The 10,199-nt window shown below is 40.5% G+C and overlaps 1 protein-coding gene across 1 annotated transcript; it reads left to right on the top strand.

The window, feature by feature from the left end:
* The first annotated feature begins 8,640 nt into the window (after nt 1–8,640).
* LOC141688902 (uncharacterized) lies at nt 8,641–9,849 on the top strand. The gene has a single exon (XM_074493050.1). The coding sequence runs from the start codon at nt 8,641–8,643 to the stop codon at nt 9,847–9,849; it is 1,209 nt and encodes a 402-aa protein (XP_074349151.1).
* The last annotated feature ends 350 nt before the right edge of the window (nt 9,850–10,199 follow it).

Raw genomic sequence — 10,199 nt, 5'->3', positions numbered from 1 at the left:
ACAGATAATCCGTTAGTAGTTTGTTAGAAAAATTCTGTTAATAGTTTGTTACTAAATTTAACGACGGATTATTTGTTGGTAGTTTGTTACTTTTGATGACAAGATGTGCGTTATTAGTTTGTTAGTATTTCGTTAGTAACTTAGCTACGACCCTTAATCCGTTAGCTAGATGTTTCCCAACGGCGTTTACACTAACCATCTAGTTCGGTTGTTATTCTGTTAGGAAGTGCTCTTGCCAACGGTTTTTCTTGATTTACCAACCGAATATTTCATTGGCAATACTGAAATTTCTTGTAGTGTCATTAACCATATACCCATTCGCTGCACATTGAAGTGTACTCATGGAAATTATATATGAAATCCCTTGACATGTCTCTCGTTTATTGAAACGCCTATACCGCTTGTCAGCATCTGCAAAATAGCAAGCCTACTGTCAAGTTTCTCTGAAGGCGCAGCAAAATAGCAAGCCTACTGTCAAGTTTCTCTGAAGGCAAGCGCCTGTAGTGTAGATAATTTGTAACAAATTCAAAAAACTGAAGTATGTTTCTATGTATAAGTTTGCCAACACACTTTAATCCACTGTGAATTTGTGATTTGTGACAAACTCTTCATCCTGAACGCTTGATAAATTTCTAGGAGTCATTTAAACTATAAGTTATCCAGTTCATCATCAATCATTAGCGAGACTTATGTTCTTGTAAACATTTTCAAGAATAAAAATAAATATGAAAAACATAACTTCGACAGTGAGATAATTATCTCGAATTTGGTCGTATATAAAGAACTTAAAATTGGCAATAACATCAGAACCAGTTGGCAAAACATTGGACTCATCTAGCACCAAGTACACAGAAATAATCTTCTTCTCCTGAACTCTGTTTGCACAAAGTACAAGTTACCTAAACCTCCTGCAACATTCAAAAAATATAAAGCATTAGCGTCTAAGGTACATCGAATATTTCAAAATCGACGAATATGTTCAAACATTACATATCAACAGATAATCAAGATATGTATGTACCAATTGTATCCACCAGCTTCAAAACAACATGACTCGTAGTACTTCTTCTTCTGATTATTGATCAATTCTGGCAATTTGGAAAAACTGTCTTTTTTAAGTAGAAAATCTGCTGGAGGTGCATCTCTAGTCCCATAAATCAGTTCTACAACGACAAAATTGAAATCAAAACAAAAATTACTTTGTATTATAGCTTAGTCCTTGTGTTTTTTAGAAGTGTGCGTCGCATACCTTGTTTTTTCTTTGACGATATTAAACGATGCAGTACCATTGTTGGATTCCCAGATTTTTTTATACACTTATGTTTTTGACTATATTTTCTTGGGCCAGTTAACCACTTTATAAAACCTACAATGGAAGTCTATATATGTTTTATGTAGTTCTTTCTAGCCTACTCCAAAACACAGTAGGAGTATAATTCTGAAGTCCGCTCTCACTAAGATTTTGGATTCATTCATTCGACTTATAGTTTGATTTTATTTGTTATACAAGCGTTCCTTTATATTGTAAATTTGTACCTGCAAGGCTGCATCCTCTAATAATCAGGCTGAATCGAGCCCCTCGTTTAATTTAAATAAGCTCGAACCCGTGACTGAGGCCGACTTGTTAGTCGAGCTGAGTTTACTCGCGAGCCAAATAAGTCGAGTCGGGCCAACTCAATAATTAAAAACATTAAAAATAGAAAAATAGTTAACTAATTCTCAATATTTGAAATTTAAACAATTTGAGTTTTGAGTCGAGTCGAGTCGAGTCGAGCCGAGCCGAGCCGAGCTGGGTTTAGGAGTTCTAGTCGGGTTTAAATTCGGCTTGGCACATAATCGGCCATTAAACTAAACGAGTTCGGAACTATGTTCGAGCTCGAGCCAAGTAAAATCTTATTAAACGAGCTCGAGCAGCCCGACTTGAGTTACAACTTTCAAATACGTAAAACAAGCTAAATTGTTTCATGATTTTTATGTATAATTTATATTATCATAAATAGTAGAATAGAATACATATAAACAAAAATATATATCCACCGCAACGAAAAACAAGAACATGATACAAATTAATTGTAAACAGACTTTAAAATTGTAACAAATGGATATTTCTAAATTGTTAGTGTAAGTTGGGATAAATTTGATTGTGAAAAGTCAAATTGAGACAGAATTTATTGGTAGGATTTATAAATTGTTCACAGAGATTCTTCTCTTCTTGCATTGTAAAAGCATCTGCGACACTGGAAAAGCCAAAATAATTTAGGTGTCATCGGCATTCTAAGATAATACTAGTACAATTAAAAGACATACAAAATTAAAAAAAATCAAAAAATTTAGTAGAATTATAAGATATAAATGAATTGAAACCATAAATTTGGTATTACCAAAAATTTGTGGAATCAAAATTAATACATGTCTACCACTCAAAAAGAGATTTTTCTTATTAATAAAGGTTACTAATTGTTTATTTAAATAATTTTTAAAAATCATAATACCATAAGTATCATGTCAAAATTTCTAACTTGTACTCAAAAAATCCAACCTAAACTATTGAGTATGATATTTGTGTTATGGTCATAATAAAAAAATTATAGTTATTATATGATTTCAAAAATTTATTATTTTATTAAAATATATTATTGAGTCATATGTAAAATAGGATTACTGAGTCGAAATCAATATAAAAATTGCAATTAAAACGGGTAAAATAATACATATAATATTCTAAATCATATAGAATTAAAAAAGAATAAAAACTGTACATTTAGAGTTATAATGAAATTCAAAAAGGGTGAAATCAAAAATTGATGAAACCAAACACATTTAATATATTGAATTAGCAATAAATAAGGGAATTAAGAACACAAAGGTTATAGCCAAAAGGCCGAAACAAAAATAAAATCAAACTTAATAGATAGAAGTATAAGGAAAAAATAAAAATAAATTTAATAGAATCAGACGACATAAAGAAGTATAATAAAGGGTTGACTCAGTCGGTTAAAAAGGGGATAACTATCCTCTTGGCCACAGGTTCGAATCCCACGGGAGGAGAATTTATGATTATGCAGAGCCTGTGGCTTAAATGTGTTTTATCTTGGATCACGTGTTTTGCAGGCTATTTCATGAGTCCGTAGGGTTTATCCAGTAAAAGATAACAAAAATAAAACTAAATTTAATAGAATCATAATACATGTAGAAGTATACAGGGATAATGGTGTAATCAAAAGTTTAGTACTATTAGAAAACATAAAAAAGTAAAATTATAAGATATATATGAATGAATAAATGAAACCCAAAGTTGGTGGTATCAAAAGTTGGTGAACAAAATTAATAATACAATTTAAAAGGGGATTTTGCTTATTAATAAAGGTTACTAGCCTACGGTCCGTGCGAAACACGGGTTTTAGTTAATATCTATATATTTTTAATTTTATTTTGTATAATTTTATTAAAATTCTATATAAATAATTAAATACTAAATAATGATTATATAACTATAATTTCAAGTTAGGTTCAAATAATATAAATAGTATATGATTGATGAGATTTTATTTATAAATAATAATATAAATGTTTGTTGTTGGTGAGTGAGATTTGAATCTGAAAATTTATATGTATCTTTATAAATAATATAAATGTTTGTTGTTAACGGGATTCAAACATGAGAATTTATATGTATCTTTATAAATAATAATATTAATGTTTGTTGTTAACAGGATTCGAACCTCAGAACTTGTAGAGTGTATTTTTTTTAGTATTTGGATCTAACAGTTCTGTTTATTTGATGAAGAAGATCTGACGGTCGTGATGGAAAAGGATAACCAAAATAAGGGGTTAACCAAACTACAAATTATATCACATTCCGGTTATTATAGCATAGTAAGTATAAGTATAGATAGATTAATATAAAATTTCTTACACTCCAATCTCCTACCAAAAAAATCTTAGATATAATTTTATATAATCAAAATAATAATAATTTCATATAAAATAAAAATAACAATATTGTTGAAGTACATATATTAAACTATATATTAAACTCTTTAGCTAATATTTTAGATAATGATAGATACTCAGATAGACGATCCTTGTATCCAAATATTTTACATTGGAGCTGCTCTAAGCAGGAGAGAGTATCTCAGTTTCCGGATAAAATTGGAATCGCAATTATATATTTTTTGTTTCTAAAATCAAAAATTGCAACTATCAGTTCGGATTCGGTTTTAAAAATCTCTCGATTGTAATCAGCTCGATTCGGTTATAAAACCAACTAATATAAAAAAATAAAAAATAATATATAAACGAGATAAATTGATGTGCACAATAATAAGATACTAAATACACGATTATTAGCACAAGATTATTGTAATAGAGCTTAGCACAGTTCTCACTGTTCTGTTTGATAGGCCAGAAGTAACCAGGCCCAGATAAAAGAACAGAGGCCCAAAAGAGATAACACCCCAGGCCCAAGTCGGGGTGGTCCCCGGTGCCACGTGGCACAGGACAAAAGAGTCAACTGTCTCATGTTACCCAAAATGGAACAATTGCATCCCAGCCTTCCATTGGTAAATATCCCAAGACAACTCTGATGGAGAAAGGACACCTGACCACACAATCCATCTGAACCGTCCAACCAATCACCAACCAAGAATGATCAAAGGCCAGGATTAAGAGGTACAAAACCCAAAAATCCTAAATCTTGGGACCTATAAAAGGCCCCAAAAAGAGGGTTTTAGGGGTTGAAAAATATTTGACTGCTAGACACCCATACACACACCCTCACATATATTTTGAATAGCTCCTTCTTCCCTCTTCTTCTTCAAGAAAACCCATTTCTTATTATCACACCGGAGTTACCGCGGGATACAACCCCCATCCGGTTCTATTTTGCAGAGACCCCTACTTAGCAGGTTAACCACACTCCAACCGCTACGGAAGTTGGGCCCCGACTCGTGTGAGAAAGGAGAAGACCTGGGAAGAAACCGATTTATCATTGGCGCTAGAAGGAGGGGACGAACCTCCGGTGATGTGGTGTCATCTCCAGCTATATTACACAGCTACAAAACCAAAGAAACCCTCTCTCTGGTAAGAACAAAAACCCTCACTCTCTTTACAGCTTACTTTCTTATTTTTTCCTCCAGAACAGTCACACATCCTGGTACCATCACCCATAATCTGTTCTGAAACTAATGACCACGCGAAAAAGCAAAACCTCAATCTCCAGAACCGTTCAGCCCACCATTGCCCCGCCCAGGGACGGCGAGATGGAAAATATAGATGAAGAGCCCCCCACAGCTCGTGCTTCATCTCAGCTTCAGCCCGGAGACCAGAGGTTAACAATAGAGAAGGCAGCCCATAAGTATGCTGAAACCTCTACAAACCCTTGGGGAACCGGAGTAGATTCAAGCGGCTATGGACCTGTGGAAGGAAAAGAACAAGGCTCCTGAAACCCGTCCCGAAGACCAGGAAGAGCACTCGGAAGAATCCCGGGGCACAGTCTTGGATCGAGTTGGCAAAACTAAGAGGCCGTCAGAGGACGCCCGAGACGAGATCAAGAGGGCCACGCTCCGGGACCGCATCCGAAAGGAAGAAGAGTCCAAGGCCAAATCCAACATTGAAAAGAGAGTCCAAGAGGAGGAAGCCAAACTAAAGAAGAAAGCACGCCGGATCCATGTCTCCTCGGATTCCAAACCCGAAAAGGAATCTAAGCAGGAGCAAATGGCTCGGGTTCTCCGGGATCTCAAAAGAAAGGTGGAAGGAGATGTGAAAGTCGGGGTGGCGGCCACGCCCTTCACCAGAAAGCTCGAATCCACCCCCAGGGAGCCCACACTCAAGCACTTCAACTTCGACTCTTTTGACGGGCTTGCCGACCCTGAAGAACATCTCAAATACTTTGAACAGATCTCAAACATATATGATTACAATGACCTCACAAATGTCATTTCTTCACTTCAACATTAAAGGGAGGGGCACAGAAATGGTTCAGTCGAATCCCCTCCCGGAGCATCGACTCTTGGAAGGACTTCCGGGAGATATTTCTCAAGAGTTTCAGGGCGAACCGTATGAACGAGCTCCAGATGTGCCACTTGGAAACCATTCAACAAAGAAGTAGAGAAACTCTGCCCGAATTCATCAAAAGGTTTCAAAAATCAGTCAACCAGCTCTCCAACCTTGAGGAAAAGGAAGTCGTGAATATTTTCTGGCGTAATCTCCACCCGGTTTTGTGTGAAGGCTACGTGAAGGACCTAATCCATAGGGAGCCCCAAAGCCTCGCCTCGCCTTATGCGATGGCTTCAAAGTTTATCAAAGAAAATGACTTTCTCACCTCGATGAAGATGAACAGGAGGATCCGGGATGATGATGAGTCCCTGAAACATCGTCGCGCCTACGGAAAAGAAAAGAGACACAGGACAGACAGACAGACAGACCAATTATGTGCAGCAATCCCGGGGGACCCCACCCCGGTATGACTACTCCAGACCACAGAAGATTGAAAGGAAGCCCAAGCCCAAAAGGGAGACAAAACCAGAGCCCTAATGGACTCCACTCAACCGGCCCCGGGCCGACATCTTGAGAGAATTCAAGGGAAAGCCCTTTTATTACCCCCCGAAGCCGTTATTGGCACCCTCGGGAATAGGGCCCGAGACAAACATTGCGGGTACCATAAAGATCATGGTCACACCACGGAGAACTGCTTCTCTTTCAAAATGTTCATTGAAGATCAGATCAAAAAGGGCAACATGAACAAATATCTACAAAGAAGACTTGATGACAGAGATAAGCCCTCTGGTGGCGGGAAACATGTGGTCAACATGATCTTCGGAGGAACCTTCTCCCCACCCCGGAGTCCGGATGAGGGCAATGATGTCCTGATGATCCAGCCTGTTGAAGATGAGCACGTGTATTTCTCCAATGCCGATTATGAAGGCCTGGACCCCGAGCACAACCAAGCCCTGGTCGTGACTCTCGACATCGCCGGCAATGAGGTACAAAGAATTTTGGTTGATAATGGTTTCTCAGCTAACATTGTTTTCGAGCATACCCTTAACAGGATGAAGTTGGGACACCTCCGCATGGATCCATGCCTCGAAGACCCTCTCTATGGATTCGGGAACAATATGATCTCGATCCGCGGGGTAATATACCTCCCCATGGTTTTTGGTGTCGCCCCCCGGCAGGTATCTTATATCATGAAGTTCTACGTGATAAGTGATGCATCCTCTTATAACATGATTCTGGGAAGATCCACACTCACCAAGCTTCGAGCCATCCCGTCTACAATTCACTTGAAGCTGAAGTTTCCCACCCCGGAAGGCATTGGAGAACTTAGGGGGGACCGGGGCACTTCGGGAAAATGTTACGGACAGGCGCTGGTTATGGCCAAAACTGATCCAGAAAACAGAAAGAAGGCAATGGCCTTACCCAAAGGCCAAAGCCGCAAGAAGCATCGTGAACATTTCAGCAAAAGGCTAAAGTTGGACGTCAACATGATAGAGGATTCGGGATACAGGGTAACCAACACCGATGCCCGGATACAAAAGTTTGTGGAAATAAGAGAGAAAATCAAGGTAGAACCTGCTGCCCAGACGGTGGAAATAAAATTGGACCCGGGGAACCCCACCCGGAAGTTGAAAATTGGAAAAAGGCCTAGAGACATCCTTCCAGGAAGAACTCATCTCGCTGTTAAGGGCATATGCGGATGTATTCGCATGGGCACCAGAAGATATGTCGGGGATCGATCAGTCTGTGGCAATGCACAGTCTGGATGTAGACCCGAGGAAAAAGCCGATCAAGCAGAAAAGGAGAAACTTTACTCCCGAACGACAGCAATCAATAGACGAAGAAATAGAGAAGCTACTCAGGGCCGACATCATCTGCGAAATCAAGTATACCGACTGGCTCGCCAATGTGGTGATAGTTAAAAAACTGAATGGAAAGTGGAGAATGTGTGTCGACTACACAAGCCTCAACGCTGCATGTCCCAAAGATTCCTATCCCCTCCCAAATATTGATCAGCTAATCGATGCAACTTCGGGCCACACCATGCTCAGCTTCATGGACGCCTTTTCGGGATATAACCAGGTCCGCATGAATCCCGAAGACATCGCCAAAACAGCCTTCATCACTCATAGAGCAGTCTATGCCTTCATCTTGATGCCTTTCGGGCTCATTAACGCCGGAGCCACCTACCACAAAATGATGAACACAATTTTCAAAAGCCAGTTGGGGAGGAACATGGAATCTTATGTAGACGATATGATCTCCAAGTCACTCACAATCCCAGATCACATAAAAGACCTCAAGGAGTGTTTTAACAACCTGAGGAGATACAACATGAAGCTGAATCCGGAGAAATGTGCATTCGGGGTACCTTCAGGCAAATTCCTGGGATTCTTGGTGAGCGAAAGAGGAATAGAAGCAAACCCAGAGAAAATCAACGCCATAATAGAAATGAAGATACCTCACACCCAGAAGGGCATCTAGAAGTCGGCAGGATGCCTAGCGGCCCTGCGCAGGTTCATCCCGAAGCTGGCGGAAAGATGTCTCCCATTCTTCGAGTTGCTAAAAGGCGTCCAGAATAAGAAGTTAGTGGATTGGACCCCGGAATGTCACACAGATTTCGAAGAAATCAAGAGGCACCTGATGAACCCCCCGGTGCTTTCCAAAGCCAAGCCCGGAGAGCCTCTATCTCTCTACATCGCCGCTGGCCCCAAGGCCGTCTCTTCGGCACTGGTCCGGGAGGAAGGAGGAATGCAGGACCCCATCTACTATGTCAGCCAAGTCCTCAAAGACACCGAGTCTCGGAACCCAAACTTGGAAAAATTCGCCTTGGCCCTCGTACACTCCAGCAGGAAGCTGAGGCAATACTTCCAAGCCCGAGAGATCAGAGTGGTCACAGACCAGCAGCTCAGGAAGATCATCCACAAGCCAGATGCCTCCGGAAGGTTGATTAGCTGGGCCATTGAACTAAGGCAATTTAACATCAAGTTCGTGCCACGCACGGCGATAAAGGCCCAGGACTTAGCCGAATTCGTCATGGAATGCACCTTCCCGGAACGGCATCTACCCTCCTCCCAAGAGATAGTCCCGGAAGGAACCAACCCGAAAACGGAATTCCGGAAGCTCTATGTTGATGGATCATCCACGGCCGAAAGATCCGGAGCGGGCCTCATCCTTATCAGCCCCGAGGGCTTTACCATTCAACAGGCAATAACTTTTGCTTTCAAGGTAACGAATAATCAGGCTGAATATGAGGCACTCATCTCTGGGCTCAAATTGGCAAAATCTCTTGGTATTTCAAATATGACCGTTTACAGTGATTCTCAGATCGTGGTCAAGCAAACCAGTGGAGAATATATCGCGAAAGATCCAACATTGGCACAGTACCAGGAAATGGTACGGAATATCCTGGAAGCCACTCCCGACATCACCATACTTCAGATCAACAGAGAAGAGAACTCCAAAGAAGATGAACTGTCCAAGCTCATGCAGAATACTTCGGACCTCTCCAGTTTAGTATACTTCAAAGAACTCAAAGTACCCAGCACAGAGCGAGCTGAGGTCCTGTGCATCGGGAGCCCAGAAAATTGGATGACTCCCTACATAGCTTACTTAAGAGATGTGACGCTCCCTAAAGACCAGAACAAGGCCAGGTACTTAAAGCACAAAGCTGCTCATTTCTTCCTGGAAGATGGTCAGTTATACAGAAGAACCTTTTCAGCACCCACCCTGAAATGTGTGGTCCCAGATGAGGCCAATTATTGTCTCCGAGAAGTTCATGAAGGCATCTGCGGAGACCACCTGGCGGCCAAAGCTCTAGCTTACAAAGTTATTAGACAAGGATATTACTGACCCACAGTCCACTCCGACTCCATCACTTATGTTAAGAAATGCTTCCAGTGCCAGAAATTCAGCAATGTTCCCAGGCAAAGCCCCAGCCTGCCAGCATCGGTATTATCTTCAATCCCGTTTGCTATTTGGGGCATAGACATCATGGGCCCCTTTCCCCGAGCAAAAGGTGACCTCCGCTACGTCCTGGTAGCCATTGATTACATGACAAAGTGGGCAGAAGCCAAGGCCATGAGGACAATCAATCAACAAGATTGTATCAAGTTTATGGATGCGATCGTCATGAGGTTCGGGATCCATGTAGTTCGCGTCTTCGACAATGGCTCGCAGTTCATCGGGTCCGAATTCGAGGC

Source organism: Apium graveolens, chromosome 2 (genome assembly GCF_009905375.1).
Source record: "Apium graveolens cultivar Ventura chromosome 2, ASM990537v1, whole genome shotgun sequence".
Taxonomy (NCBI): domain Eukaryota; kingdom Viridiplantae; phylum Streptophyta; class Magnoliopsida; order Apiales; family Apiaceae; genus Apium; species Apium graveolens.
Note: the sequence above shows the minus strand (reverse complement) of the source record. Positions and strands in the feature narration are given on the sequence as shown.

Coding starts and splice junctions, on each gene's coding strand:
- LOC141688902 (XM_074493050.1), top strand. CDS start 8,641: ATGAACCCCCCGGTGCTTTCCAAAGCCAAGCCCGGAGAGCCTCTATCT.